The sequence below is a fragment of the Atractosteus spatula genome, chromosome 5 (genome assembly GCF_055471065.1).
Source record: "Atractosteus spatula isolate fAtrSpa1 chromosome 5, fAtrSpa1.hap1, whole genome shotgun sequence".
Lineage (NCBI taxonomy): Eukaryota > Metazoa > Chordata > Actinopteri > Semionotiformes > Lepisosteidae > Atractosteus > Atractosteus spatula.
In genome coordinates this window covers 11355029-11369332 of record NC_142710.1, presented here as the reverse complement: position 1 = coordinate 11369332, position 14304 = coordinate 11355029, and the positions used below count along the sequence as shown (strand labels likewise).

General features: G+C 52.2%; 1 protein-coding gene across 3 annotated transcripts; it reads left to right on the top strand.

The window, feature by feature from the left end:
• Positions 1-3959: 3959 nt before the first annotated feature.
• LOC148834081 (sulfotransferase 1C2-like) lies at positions 3960-14101 on the top strand. 3 transcript variants are annotated; one of them, XM_088917813.1, is made up of 8 exons: positions 3960-3977; positions 4357-4561; positions 5240-5368; positions 7628-7725; positions 9461-9587; positions 12677-12771; positions 13126-13306; positions 13581-14101. In XM_088917813.1, exons 2-8 carry the CDS (start codon positions 4378-4380, stop codon positions 13691-13693), a joined length of 927 nt encoding a protein of 308 aa, XP_088773939.1. In that variant the 5' UTR covers positions 3960-3977; positions 4357-4377; the 3' UTR covers positions 13694-14101. The 3 variants fall into 3 exon arrangements, with proteins under 3 accessions (XP_088773939.1, XP_088773938.1, XP_088773937.1); XM_088917812.1 differs by having other exon boundaries at positions 3977-4050; XM_088917811.1 differs by lacking the exon at positions 3960-3977 and adding an exon at positions 4064-4171.
• Positions 14102-14304: the final 203 nt, after the last annotated feature.

Below are 14304 nucleotides of genomic sequence, written 5' to 3'. Positions count from 1 at the left end.
GTGAGGTTCTCCAGGATTATAATGTTGGAGTTTTCTGCAGATGTCAGGACTGGAAACACGCCATCATTCCTGCAATACTCAGCACCTCTCACGTGAAGAGTCAATAAAAGCTATTTTATATCTCTGCTGTGTTCTCCTCTGACTCTCAGTCTGGCTGGGGTCTCAGTGTTCAGTGTTCAGTACTGCACTCTCTCCCTGATCTCTGCTGTGTTCTCCTCTGAGTCTGGCTGGGGTCTCAGTGTTGAGTGTTCAGTAGTGCACTCTCTCCCTGATCTCTGCTGTGTTCTCCTCTGACTCTCAGTCTGGCTGGGGTCTCAGTGTTCAGTGTTCAGTACTGCACTCTCTCCCTGATCTCTGCTGTGTTCTCCTCTGACAGTCTGGCTGGGGTCTCAGTGCTCAGTGTTCAGTACTGCACTCTCTCCCTGATCTCTGCTGTGTTCTCCTCTGACAGTCTGGCTGGGGTCTCAGTGTTGAGTGTTCAGTACTGCACTCTCTCCCTGATCTCTGCTGTGTTCTCCTCTGACAGTCTGGCTGGGGTCTCAGTGTTCAGTACTGCACTCTCTCCCTGATCTCTGCTGTGTTCTCCTCTGAGTCTGGCTGGGGTCTCAGTGTTGAGTGTTCAGTACTGCACTCTCTCCCTGATCTCTGCTGTGTTCTCCTCTGACTCTCAGTCTGGCTGGGGTCTCAGTGTTGAGTGTTCAGTACTGCACTCTCTCCCTGATCTCTGCTGTGTTCTCCTCTGACTCTCAGTCTGGCTGGGGTCTCAGTGTTCAGTGTTCAGTACTGCATTCTCTCCCTGATCTCTGCTGTGTTCTCCTCGACAGTCTGGCTGCGGTCTCAGTGTTCAGTGTTGAGTGTTCAGTACTGCACTCTCTCTCCCTGATCTCTGCTGTGTTCTCCTCTGACAGTCTGGCTGCGGTCTCAGTGTTCAGTGTTGAGTGTTCAGTACTGCATTCTCTCTCCCTGATCTCTGCTGTGTTCTCCTCTGACAGTCTGGCTGGGGTCTCAGTGTTGAGTGTTCAGTACTGCACTCTCTCTCTGATCTCTGCTGTGTTCTCCTCTGACAGTCTGGCTGGGGTCTCAGTGTTCAGTGTTGAGTGTTCAGTGTTCTCTGCTCTCTCTCACTTCCACAGTCCAGAAACATTTCCTGGCTGTTCCGTGATCCTCCCCCCTCTGTTCCTCTGGGCCTGCTGGTTTGGGGCTGTTGTCTAGCCACCCCCTGCTGATTGAACTCGAAGTCTGTTTCCCTCCTGGACCTCAGCCAGCCTGAGTTCAGGGAGAGGTTCTGAAAACACACCTCGCCTCTCGACCCTAAACACACAGCCTCTGACACTCCCACACAGAGTGAACAGCACACCTGTCTGTCTCTCTGTCTGTGTCTGACAGCGGGCCTGTCTGTCTCTCTGTCTGTGGGCTGGTGGTGTGTCTGACAGCGGGCCTGTCTGTCTCTCTGTCTGTGGGCTGGTGGTTTGTCTGACAGCGGGCCTGTCTGTCTCTCTGTTGTGGGCTGGTTCAGCTCATACAGGGAGATAATTAGTGATCGCTTATTGATCAGAGTGTTTCATGCAGCTGTGTCTAGAGTATCAGCTTGTTCCCCACTCCCACCCCTCTCTGTGTACAGTAGTGTCTCCTGTTCTGACTGGAGTGTCTCACCCAGCTGTGTCTGGAAAGAAGTCAGGGTATCAGCTTGTTCCCCACCCCCACCCCTCTCTGTGTACAGTAGTGTCTCCTGTCCTGACTGGAGTGTCTCACCCAGCTGTGTCTGGAGAGCAGTCAGGGTATCAGCTTGTTCCCCACCCCCACCCCTCTCTGTGTACAGTAGTGTCTCCTGTCCTGACTGGAGTGTCTCACCCAGCTCTGTCCTGAGAGCAGTCAGCGTATCAGCTTGTTCCCCACCCCCACCCCTCTCTGTGTACAGCAGTGTCTCCTGTCCTGACTGGAGTGTCTCACCCAGCTGTGTCTGGAGAGAAGTCAGGGTATCAGCTTGTTCCCCACCCCCACCCCTCTCTGTGTACAGCAGTGTCCTGTCCTGACTGGAGTGTCTCACCCAGCTGTGTCTGGAGAGCAGTCAGGGTATCAGCTTGTTCCCCACCCCCACCCCTCTCTGTGTACAGCAGTGTCTCCTGTCCTGACTGAAGTGTCTCACCCAGCTGTGTCTGGAGAGAAGTCAGGGTATCCGCTTGTTCCCCACCCCCACCCCTCTCTGTGTACAGCAGTGTCCTGTCCTGACTGGAGTGTCTCACCCAGCTGTGTCTGGAGAGAAGTCAGGGTATCAGCTTGTTCCCCACCCCCACCCCTCTCTGTGTACAGCAGTGTCCTGTCCTGACTGGAGTGTCTCACCCAGCTGTGTCTGGAGAGAAGTCAGGGTATCAGCTTGTTCCCCACCCCCACCCCTCTCTGTGTACAGTAGTGTCTCCTGTCCTGACTGGAGTGTCTCACCCAGCTGTGTCTGGAGAGCAGTCAGGGTATCCGCTTGTTCCCCACCCCCACCCCTCTCTGTGTACAGTAGTGTCTCCTGTCCTGACTGGAGTGTCTCACCCAGCTGTGTCTGGAGAGCAGTCAGGGTATCCGCTTGTTCCCCACCCCCACCCCTCTCTGTGTACAGCAGTGTCCTGTCCTGACTGGAGTGTCTCACCCAGCTGTGTCTGGAGAGAAGTCAGGGTATCAGCTTGTTCCCCACCCCCACCCCTCTCTGTGTACAGTAGTGTCTCCTGTCCTGACTGGAGTGTCTCACCCAGCTGTGTCTGGAGAGCAGTCAGGGTATCAGCTTGTTCCCCACCCCCACCCCTCTCTGTGTACAGTAGTGTCTCCTGTCCTGACTGGAGTGTCTCACCCAGCTGTGTCTGGAGAGAAGTCAGGGTATCAGCTTGTTCCCCACCCCCACCCCTCTCTGTGTACAGTAGTGTCTCCTGTCCTGACTGGAGTTTCTCACCCAGCTGTGTCTGGAGAGCAGTCAGGGTATCAGCTTGTTCCCCACCCCCACCCCTCTCTGTGTACAGCAGTGTCCTGTCCTGACTGGAGTGTCTCACCCAGCTGTGTCTGGAGAGAAGTCAGGGTATCAGCTTGTTCCCCACCCCCACCCCTCTCTGTGTACAGCAGTGTCCTGTCCTGACTGGAGTGTCTCACCCAGCTGTGTCTGGAGAGAAGTCAGGGTATCAGCTTGTTCCCCACCCCCACCCCTCTCTGTGTACAGCAGTGACTCCTGTCCTGACTGGAGTGTCTCACCCAGCTGTGTCTGGAGAGCAGTCAGGGTATCAGCTTGTTCCCCACCCCCACCCCTCTCTGTGAACAGCAGTGTCCTGTCCTGACTGGAGTGTCTCACCCAGCTGTGTCTGGAGAGCAGTCAGGGTATCAGCTTGTTCCCCACCCCCACCCCTCTCTGTGTACAGTAGTGTCTCCTGTCCTGACTGGAGTGTCTCACCCAGCTGTGTCTGGAGAGCAGTCAGGGTATCAGCTGGTTCCACACCCCCACCCCTCTCTGTGTACAGCAGTGTCCTGTCCTGACTGGAGTGTCTCACCCAGCTGTGTCTGGAGAGAAGTCAGGGTATCAGCTTGTTCCCCACCCCCACCCCTCTCTGTGTACAGTAGTGTCTCCTGTCCTGACTGGAGTGTCTCACCCAGCTGTGTCTGGAGAGAAGTCAGGGTATCAGCTGGTTCCACACCCCCACCCCTCTCTGTGTACAGCAGTGTCCTGTCCTGACTGGAGTGTCTCACCCAGCTGTGTCTGGAGAGAAGTCAGGGTATCAGCTTGTTCCCCACCCCCACCCCTCTCTTGGTAAATAGGGCCTCTCGTGCTGACTGGAGTGTCTCACCCAGCTGTGTCCTGAGAGAGGCCAGTGTTCCTGCTCCGGAAGAGTTCGGTTCCTCCCTTGACAGGTCTCGGGTTTCAGGAAGCTCAGCCGGATAGTGTGTGTGTGTGGGGGGTGTGACTGTTTTGGACATTGAACTCGGAGAAGAAAAACACACAGAGCTCTGAGGTAATGAGTGAGCCGTTACTGGAGCCTCAGAGACGAGATTCTACAGCAACAGAGAGAGACAGAGGAGATACAGGTACAGACAGACAGACACAGGGGACAGAGAGACAGACTCGCAGACACTGGGGACAGAGAGAGACAGAGGAGATACAGGTACAGACAGACACTGGGGACAGAGAGAGACAGAGGAGATACAGGTACAGACAGACTCAGGGGACAGAGAGACAGACAGACACAGGGGACAGAGAGACAGAGAGACAGAGAGACAGAGAGAGACAAACTTGCAGACACAGGGGACAGAGAGACAGACAGACAGAGGGGACAGAGAGAGACAGGCAGACACAGGTCAGTTCTGCTCCTGACAGTCTGCGCTCTGCTCCAGAGAGACGGTCAGTCCCAGGACATGATGGAGGACAAGCTGAGCTACTCGCAGGCCATCCAGCAGGCTGGGGACAGTCTGTATCGCTTCCCCCTGCGGCCAGTGGCGGGCGTCCCTCTGATGAGCCTGATCGCAGACAGCTGGGACAGCATCTCGGCCTTCAGCCCTGACCCCTCGGACCTCCTCATCGCCACCTACCCCAAAGCAGGCAAGACACCCGCTGACCGCTGACACACTGACCACTGACCGCAGACACACTGACTGACCACTGACCACTGATACACTGACTGACCGCTGACACACTGACTGATACACTGACACACTGACTGACCGCTGACACACTGACCACTGACACACTGACTGACCACTGACCACTGATACACTGACTGACCGCTGACACACTGACTGATACACTGACACACTGACTGACCGCTGACACACTGACCACTGACACACTGACTGACCACTGACCACTGACTGACATACTGATACACTGACACACTGACTGACCGCTGACACACTGACCGACCACTGACCACTGACTGACACACTGATACACTGACTGACCGCTGACACACTGATACACTGACTGACACACTGACCACTGAAACACTGACACACTGACACACTGACACGCTGACACACTGACTGACCACTGACACACTGACTGACCGCTGACACACTGATACACTGACACACTGACCACTGACACACTGACACACTGACACACTGACTGACCGCTAACACACTGATACACTGACCACTGACACACTGACACACTGACTGACCACTGGCCACTGACCACTGACACACTGACTGACCGCTGGCCACACTGGAACCCTGACTGACCACACACACCTTGACTGACCGCCTGTCTGTCTCTCAGGCACGACCTGGACTCAGGAGATTGTCGATCTGATTCTGCATGATGGAGATGCAGAGATCTGTCAACAGACCCCCATTGCAGTGAGGATACCCTTTCTAGAGATCACCTCCCCTCCACCCATCCCCTCAGGTAGTGAGCGTGTCTGTACTGAGTGTGTCTGTACTGTGTGTGTCTGTACTGTGAGTGTCTGTACTGTACTGTGTGTGTCTGTACTGTACTGTGTGTGTCTGTGCTGTGAGTGTCTGTACTGAGTGTGTCTGTACTGTACTGTGAGTGTCTGTACTGTACTGTGTGTGTCTGTACTGTGAGTGTCTGTACTGTACTGTGTGTGTCTATACTGTGTCTGTACTGTGTGTGTCTGTACTGTACTGTGAGTGTCTGTACTGAGTGTGTCTGTACTGTGAGTGTCTGTACTGTACTGTGTGTGTCTGTACTGAGTGTGTCTGTACTGTACTGTGTGTGTCTATACTGTGTCTGTACTGTGTGTGTCTGTACTGTACTGTGAGTGTCTGTACTGAGTGTGTCTGTACTGTGAGTGTCTGTACTGTACTGTGTGTGTCTGTACTGTGTGTGTCTGTACTGTACTGTGTGTGTCTATACTGTGTCTGTACTGTGTGTGTCTGTACTGTACTGTGTGTGTCTGTACTGTGAGTGTCTGTACTGTACTGTGTGTGTCTATACTGTGTCTGTACTGTGTGTGTCTGTACTGTACTGTGTGTGTCTGTACTGTGAGTGTCTGTACTGTACTGTCTGTGTCTGTACTGTGTGTGTCTGTACTGTACTGTGTGTGTCTGTACTGTGAGTGTCTGTACTGTACTGTGTGTGTCTATACTGTGTCTGTACTGTGTGTGTCTGTACTGTACTGTGTGTGTCTGTACTGAGTGTGTCTGTACTGTACTGTGTGTGTCTGTACTGTGAGTGTCTGTACTGAGTGTGTCTTTACTGTGAGTGTCTGTACTGTACTGTGTGTGTCTATACTGTGTGTGTCTGTACTGTGAGTGTCTGTACTGTGTGTGTCTGTACTGTACTGTGTGTGTCTGTACTGAGTGTGTCTGTACTTTACTGTGAGTGTCTGTACTGTGTGTGTCTGTACTGAGTGTGTCTGTACTGTGAGTGTCTGTACTGTACTGTGTGTGTCTGTACTGTGTCTGTACTGTGTGTGTCTGTACTGTACTGTGTGTGTCTGTACTGTGAGTGTCTGTACTGTGTGTGTCTGTACTGTACTGTGTGTGTCTGTACTTTACTGTGAGTGTCTGTACTGTGTCTGTACTGAGTGTGTCTGTACTGTACTGTGTGTGTCTGTACTGTGAGTGTCTGTACTGAGTGTGTCTGTACTGTACTGTGAGTGTCTGTACTGAGTGTGTCTGTACTGTACTGTGTGTGTCTGTACTGTACTGTGAGTGTCTGTACTGAGTGTGTCTGTACTGTCCTGTGAGTGTCTGTACTGTGTCTGAGTGTGTCTGTACTGTACTGTGTCTGTACTGTGAGTGTCTGTACTGTACTGTGTGTGTCTGTACTGAGTGTGTCTGTACTGTACTGAATGTGTCTGTACTGTGTGTGTCTGTCTGTACTGTGAGTGTCTGTACTGTGTCTGTACTGTGTGTGTCTGTACTGTACTGACTGTGTCTGTACTTTGTGAGTGTCTGTACTGTGAGTGTCTGTACTGTGAGTGTCTGTACTGTAATGTGTGTACTGTACTGTACTGAGTGTGTCTGTACTGTGTGTACTGTACTGTGTGTGTCTCTCCCTGTGTATAACAGTGTGTAGTGGTGTATATATATCTCTGTCTCAGTACTGTGTGTGTCTCTCCCTGTGTATAACAGTGTGTAGTGGTGTATATACATCTCTGTCTCAGTACTGTGTGTGTCTCTCCCTGTGTATAACAGTGTGTAGTGGTGTATATATATCTCTGTCTCAGTACTGTGTGTCTCTCCCTGTGTATAACAGTGTGTAGTGGTGTATATACATCTCTGTCTCAGTACTGTGTGTGTCTCTCCCTGTGTATAACAGTGTGTAGTGGTGTATATATATCTCTGTCTCAGTACTGTGTGTGTCTCTCCCTGTGTGTAACAGTGTGTAGTGGTGTATATATCTCTCTGTCTCAGTACTGTGTGTGTCTCTCCCTGTGTATAACAGTGTGTAGTGGTGTATATATATCTCTGTCTCAGTACTGTGTGTGTCTCTCCCTGTGTGTAACAGTGTGTAGTGGTGTATATATCTCTCTGTCTCAGTACTGTGTGTGTCTCTCCCTGTGTATAACAGTGTGTAGTGGTGTATATACATCTCTGTCTCAGTACTGTGTGTGTCTCTCCCTGTGTATAACAGTGTGTAGTGGTGTATACTGTATACTGTATATATGTCTGTCTCTGTACTGTGTCCTGCCTGCAGGACTGGAGCTGCTCAGAAACCTGTCTCCACCCAGAGTCATCAAGACTCACCTCCCACTGCAGCTGGTGCCCAAAGCATTCTGGGAAAACAGGTGCAAGGTGAGAGACAGAGAGACTGACCCCAGTCAGTGTGTCTGTATTAACCCCTCTCTCTCTCACTGCAGTGTTAATGTACTGGAGTGTCCAGTCAGTGTGTCTGTATTAACCCCTCTCTCTCTCAGTGCAGTGTTAATGTACTGGAGTGTCCAGTCAGTGTGTGTGTATTAACCCCTCTCTCTCTCAGTGCAGTGTTAATGTACTGGAGTGTCCAGTCAGTGTGTCTGAATTAACCCCTCTCTCTCTCATACAGTGTTAATGTACTGGAGTGTCCAGTCAGTGTGTATTAACCCCTCTCTCTCTCAGTGCAGTGTTAATGTACTGGAGTGTCCAGTCAGTGTGTCTGTATTAACCCCTCTCTCTCAGTGCAGTGTTAATGTACTGGAGTGTCCAGTCAGTGTGTCTGTATGAACCCCTCTCTCTCTCAGTGCAGTGTTAATGTACTGGAGTGTCCAGTCAGTGTGTCTGTATTAACCCCTCTCTCTCTCAGTGCAGTGTTAATGTACTGGAGTGTCCAGTCAGTGTGTCTGTATTAACCCCTCTCTCTCTCAGTGCAGTGTTAATGTACTGGAGTGTCCAGTCAGTGTGTCTGTATTAACCCCTCTCTCTCTCTCAGTGCAGTGTTAATGTACTGGAGTGTCCAGTCAGTGTGTCTGTATTAACCCCTCTCTCTCTCAGTGTAGTGTTAATGTACTGGAGTGTCCAGTCAGTGTGTCTGTATTAACCCCTCTCTCTCTCTCAGTGCAGTGTTAATGTACTGGAGTGTCCAGTCAGTGTGTGTGTATGAACCCCTCTCTCTCTCTCAGTGCAGTGTTAATGTACTGGAGTGTCCAGTCAGTGTGTCTGTATGAACCCCTCTCTCTCTCAGTGCAGTGTTAATGTACTGGAGTGTCCAGTCAGTGTGTGTGTATTAACCCCTCTCTCTCTCAGTGCAGTGTTAATGTACTGGAGTGTCCAGTCAGTGTGTCTGTATTAACCCCTCTCTCTCTCAGTGCAGTGTTAATGTACTGGAGTGTCCAGTCAGTGTGTGTATTAACCCCTCTCTCTCTCAGTGCAGTGTTAATGTACTGGAGTGTCCAGTCAGTGTGTCTGTATTAACCCCTCTCTCTCTCAGTGCAGTGTTGATGTACTGGAGTCTCCAGTCAGTGTGTGTGTATGAACCCCTCTCTCTCTCTCAGTGCAGTGTTAATGTACTGGAGTGTCCAGTCAGTGTGTCTGTATTAACCCCTCTCTCTCTCAGTGCAGTGTTAATGTACTGGAGTGTCCAGTCAGTGTGTCTGTATTAACCCCTCTCTCTCTCAGTGCAGTGTTAATGTACTGGAGTGTCCAGTCAGTGTGTGTGTATTAACCCCTCTCTCTCAGTGCAGTGTTAATGTACTGGAGTGTCCAGTCAGTGTGTGTGTATTAACCCCTCTCTCTCAGTGCAGTGTTAGTGTACTGGAGTGTCCAGTCAGTGTGTGTGTATTAACCCCTCTCTCTCTCAGTGCAGTGTTAATGTACTGGAGTGTCCAGTCAGTGTGTCTGTATTAACCCCTCTCTCTCTCAGTGCAGTGTTAATGTACTGGAGTGTCCAGTCAGTGTGTCTGTATTAACCCCTCTCTCTCTCTCAGTGCAGTGTTAATGTACTGGAGTGTCCAGTCAGTGTGTCTGTATTAACCCCTCTCTCTCTCAGTGCAGTGTTAATGTACTGGAGTGTCCAGTCAGTGTGTCTGTATTAACCCCTCTCTCTCTCTTACAGGTGATCTATGTGGCTCGCAATGCGAAGGATAACCTGGTCTCCTATTTCCACTTCGACAGGATGAACAAGACTCAGCCAGAACCGGGCCCCTGGGATCAGTACATCCTCAAGTTCATGAGGGGAGAATGTACGGTCCTCTTCCTCTCCGTCATGCTCTTCATCAGTGTAAAAAGCTGCTGAGCTGCTCAGACCTCTGGGTGGTGCTCACAGCCTGTCCAGACAAGTAGTGTCTTCTCTCCCCCACCAGGGGGCAGTACATCAGCCCAGTGCGACCGCAGTGTGTGTGTGTTGCTGTGTGAGTGGGCAGCTTGTTGTGTTGAGGGGGCGTTCAGTGTGGTTAGAGGTCAGAACCCTTCCAAGGCTCAATGAGCTCCCTAAGTCTGGATCTGTTGTGCTGCAGAAATCTCCAATCCAGGACAACCTGGGATACATCGTTGTAGGAGCTGTACTGATCAGGACACTGTCAGTATTGATCAGTACAGATCCCAGGACACTGTCAGTATTGATCAGTACAGATCCCAGGACACTGTCACCAAGAGTAGGGGTGTCCAGTCCGCTGGTCAGTACAGATCCCAGGACACTGTCAGTAAGAGTAGGGGTGTCCAGTCCGCTGGTCAGTACAGATCCCAGGACACTGTCAGTAAGAGTAGGGGTGTCCAGTCCGCTGGTCAGTACAGACCCCAGGACACTGTCAGTAAGAGTAGGGGTGTCCAGTCCGCTGGTCAGTACAGATCCCAGGACACTGTCAGTAAGAGTAGGGGTGTCCAGTCCGTTGGTCAGTACAGACCCCAGGACACTGTCAGTAAGAGTAGGGGTGTCCAGTCCGCTGGTCAGTACAGATCCCAGGACACTGTCAGTAAGAGTAGGGGTGTCCAGTCCGCTGGTCAGTACAGATCCCAGGACACTGTCAGTAAGAGTAGGGGTGTCCAGTCCGCTGGTCAGTACAGACCCCAGGACACTGTCAGTAAGAGTAGGGGTGTCCAGTCCGCTGGTCAGTACAGATCCCAGGACACTGTCAGTAAGAGTAGGGGTGTCCAGTCCGCTGGTCAGTACAGATCCCAGGACACTGTCAGTAAGAGTAGGGGTGTCCAGTCCGCTGGTCAGTACAGATCCCAGGACACTGTCAGTAAGAGTAGGGGTGTCCAGTCCGCTGGTCAGTACAGACCCCAGGACACTGTCAGTAAGAGTAGGGGTGTCCAGTCCGCTGGTCAGTACAGACCCCAGGACACTGTCAGTAAGAGTAGGGGTGTCCAGTCCGCTGGTCAGTACAGATCCCAGGACACTGTCAGTAAGAGTAGGGGTGTCCAGTCCGCTGGTCAGTACAGATCCCAGGACACTGTCAGTAAGAGTAGGGGTGTCCAGTCCGCTGGTCAGTACAGACCCCAGGACACTGTCAGTAAGAGTAGGGGTGTCCAGTCCGCTGGTCAGTACAGATCCCAGGACACTGTCAGTAAGAGTAGGGGTGTCCAGTCCGCTGGTCAGTACAGACCCCAGGACACTGTCAGTAAGAGTAGGGGTGTCCAGTCCGCTGGTCAGTACAGATCCCAGGACACTGTCAGTAAGAGTAGGGGTGTCCAGTCCGCTGGTCAGTACAGATCCCAGGACACTGTCAGTAAGAGTAGGGGTGTCCAGTCCGCTGGTCAGTACAGATCCCAGGACACTGTCAGTAAGAGTAGGGGTGTCCAGTCCGCTGGTCAGTACAGATCCCAGGACACTGTCAGTAAGAGTAGGGGTGTCCTTACTGCTGGTCAGTACAGATCCCAGGACACTGTCAGTAAGAGTAGGGGTGTCCAGTCCGCTGGTCAGTACAGATCCCAGGACACTGTCAGTAAGAGTAGGGGTGTCCAGTCCGCTGGTCAGTACAGATCCCAGGACACTGTCAGTAAGAGTAGGGGTGTCCAGTCCGCTGGTCAGTACAGACCCCAGGACACTGTCAGTAAGAGTAGGGGTGTCCAGTCCGCTGGTCAGTACAGATCCCAGGACACTGTCAGTAAGAGTAGGGGTGTCCAGTCCGCTGGTCGGTACAGATCCCAGGACACTGTCGGTAAGAGTAGGGGTGTCCAGTCCGCTGGTCGGTACAGATCCCAGGACACTGTCGGTAAGAGTAGGGGTGTCCAGTCCGCTGGTCGGTACAGACCCCAGGACACTGTCGGTAAGAGTAGGGGTGTCCAGTCCGCTGGTCGGTACAGACCCCAGGACACTGTCGGTAAGAGTAGGGGTGTCCAGTCCGCTGGTCGGTACAGACCCCAGGACACTGTCGGTAAGAGTAGGGGTGTCCAGTCCGCTGGTCGGTACAGATCCCAGGACACTGTCGGTAAGAGCAGGGGTGTCCAGTCCGCTGGTCGGTACAGAGCCCAGGACACTGTCGGTAAGAGTAGGGGTGTCCAGTCCGCTGGTCGGTACAGATCCCAGGACACTGTCGGTAAGAGTAGGGGTGTCCAGTCCGCTGGTCGGTACAGACCCCAGGACACTGTCGGTAAGAGTAGGGGTGTCCAGTCCGCTGGTCGGTACAGATCCCAGGACACTGTCGGTAAGAGTAGGGGTGTCCAGTCCGCTGGTCGGTACAGATCCCAGGACACTGTCGGTAAGAGTAGGGGTGTCCAGTCCGCTGGTCAGTACAGACCCCAGGACACTGTCAGTAAGAGTAGGGGTGTCCTGACTGTTGGTCAGTACAGACCCCAGGACACTGTCAGTAAGAGCAGGGGTGTCCTGACTGTTGGTCAGTACAGACCCCAGGACACTGTCAGTAAGAGTAGGGGTGTCCAGTCCGCTGGTCAGTACAGATCCCAGGACACTGTCAGTAAGAGTAGGGGTGTCCAGTCCGCTGGTCAGTACAGATCCCAGGACACTGTCAGTAAGAGCAAGGCCTGTCTCACCCTCTCTCTCATCGTGTTCCTGTCTCTCCCTCTTTGTGTTCCTGCCTCTCCCTGTCTCTTTCTCTGTGTGCCTGTCTCACCCTCTTTCTCTCCCTGTGTGCCTGTCTCTCTCTCTTTCCCCGTGTACCTGACTCAACCCCTCTCTCCCTGTCTCACCCTCTCTCTCCCTGTGTGCCTGTCTCTCCCTTTCTCTCTCTCTCTGTGTTCCTGTCTCTCCCTGTCTCTCTCTCCCTGTGTGCCTGTCTCACCCTCTCTCTCCCTGTGTGCCTGTCTCTCCCTGTCTCTCTCTCTGTGTGCTTGTCTCACCCTCTCTCTCCCTGTGTGCCTGTCTGTCTCTCAGTGTCCTGGGGCTCCTGGTATGATCATGTGAAGGGTTACTGGCAGCAGAAGGACATCAGGAACATCCTCTTCCTCTTCTATGAAGACATGAAGGAGGTAGGACTCTGGAGGAGAGTGACCCCAGCACTGTCCACCACTCACTGACCCCTTACTGGAAGAGTAGCAGTGGACCCTTCCTCTCACTGGACAGATCAAACAGCACTGACCCCTCTCTCTCTCCTGTCTGTCTGTACTGAACCCTCTCTCTCCTGTCTGTCTGTACTGACCCCTCTCTCTCTCTCCTGTCTGTCTGTAGTGACCCCTCTCTCTCTCTCTCCTGTCTCTCTATACTGACCCCTCTCTCTCTCTCTCCTGTCTGTCTGTAGTGACCCCTCTCTCTCTCTCCCTCCTGTCTGTCTGTACTGACCCCCTTCTCTCTCTCCTGTCTGTATATCGTGTGTATATTCCCAGAATCCTCGGCGTGAGGTAGTTCGTATTATGGAGTATCTGGGTCGGTCACTGCCTGATGATGTCATCGACAAGATCGTTGACCTCACTTCCTTCCAGAGCATGAAGGAGAATCCAATGACCAACTACACCTTCATCCCTCATAGTGTGATGGACCCCTCTATCTCCCCCTTCATGAGGAAAGGTCAGTGTCTCTCAGTCAGTGTGTGTGTATTAACCCCTCTCTCTCTCAGTGCAGTGTTAATGTACTGGAGTGTCCAGTCAGTGTGTGTGTATTAACCCCTCTCTCTCTCAGTGCAGTGTTAATGTACTGGAGTGTCCAGTCAGTGTGTGTGTATTAACCCCTCTCTCTCTCAGTGCAGTGTTAATGTACTGGAGTGTCCAGTCAGTGTATTAACCTCTCTCTCTCTCTCTCTCTCTCTCTCTCTCTCTCTCTCTCTCTCTCTCTCTCTCTCCAGGAGAGGTGGGTGACTGGGTCAATCACTTCTCTCCCTCTCAGTCTGAGATGTTTGATGAAGACTATGAGCGACAGATGTCTGGGACCAACATCCCTTTCCGGAGTGGGATCTGAGGGGCTCGCTGTTGCTCATTCCTGACCTGCATCTGTGTCAATTCCGAGAGAAAGAGTAGAGACAGAGATGTCCGTCTGTCTTGAAGACCAGTGTCTGTCTTCAGTGTCTCCATTTCTAACAGAGGGACTACAACATCCAGAATACCTTCTCCTCTCCCACAGTCCTCTCTGATTCAGAGACTACAGCTCCCATAATTCCCTCCTACAGAAAGACCAGCAGGCTGCAGCGAACCTCATTAATTCCACACATACTGCACCCTCTTTCAGAGACCGGAGGCGACGATGAGAGTGAGGTTCTCCAGGATTATAATGTTGGAGTTTTCTGCAGACGTCAGGACTGGAAACACGCCATCATTCCTGCAATACTCAGCACCTCTCACGTGAAGAGTCAATAAAAGCTATTTTATATCTCTGCTGTGTTCTCCTCTGACTCTCAGTCTGGCTGGGGTCTCAGTGTTCAGTGTTCAGTACTGCACTCTCTCCCTGATCTCTGCTGTGTTCTCCTCTGACAGTCTGGCTGGGGTCTCAGTGTTCAGTACTGTACTCTCTCCCTGATCTCTGCTGTGTTCTCCTCTGACTGTTTTCAGTGTCTCCATTTCTAACAGAGGGAC

Bases quoted from the DNA above. Each gene is read 5' to 3' on its own strand.
- LOC148834081 (XM_088917813.1), top strand. From the start codon at position 4,378: ATGATGGAGGACAAGCTGAGCTACTCGCAGGCCATCCAGCAGGCTGGG. The intron at 7,726-9,460 runs GTGAGAGACAGA...TCTCTCTTACAG, and splicing joins TCTGGGAAAACAGGTGCAAG to GTGATCTATGTGGCTCGCAA. The intron at 12,772-13,125 runs GTAGGACTCTGG...GTATATTCCCAG, and splicing joins TCTATGAAGACATGAAGGAG to AATCCTCGGCGTGAGGTAGT.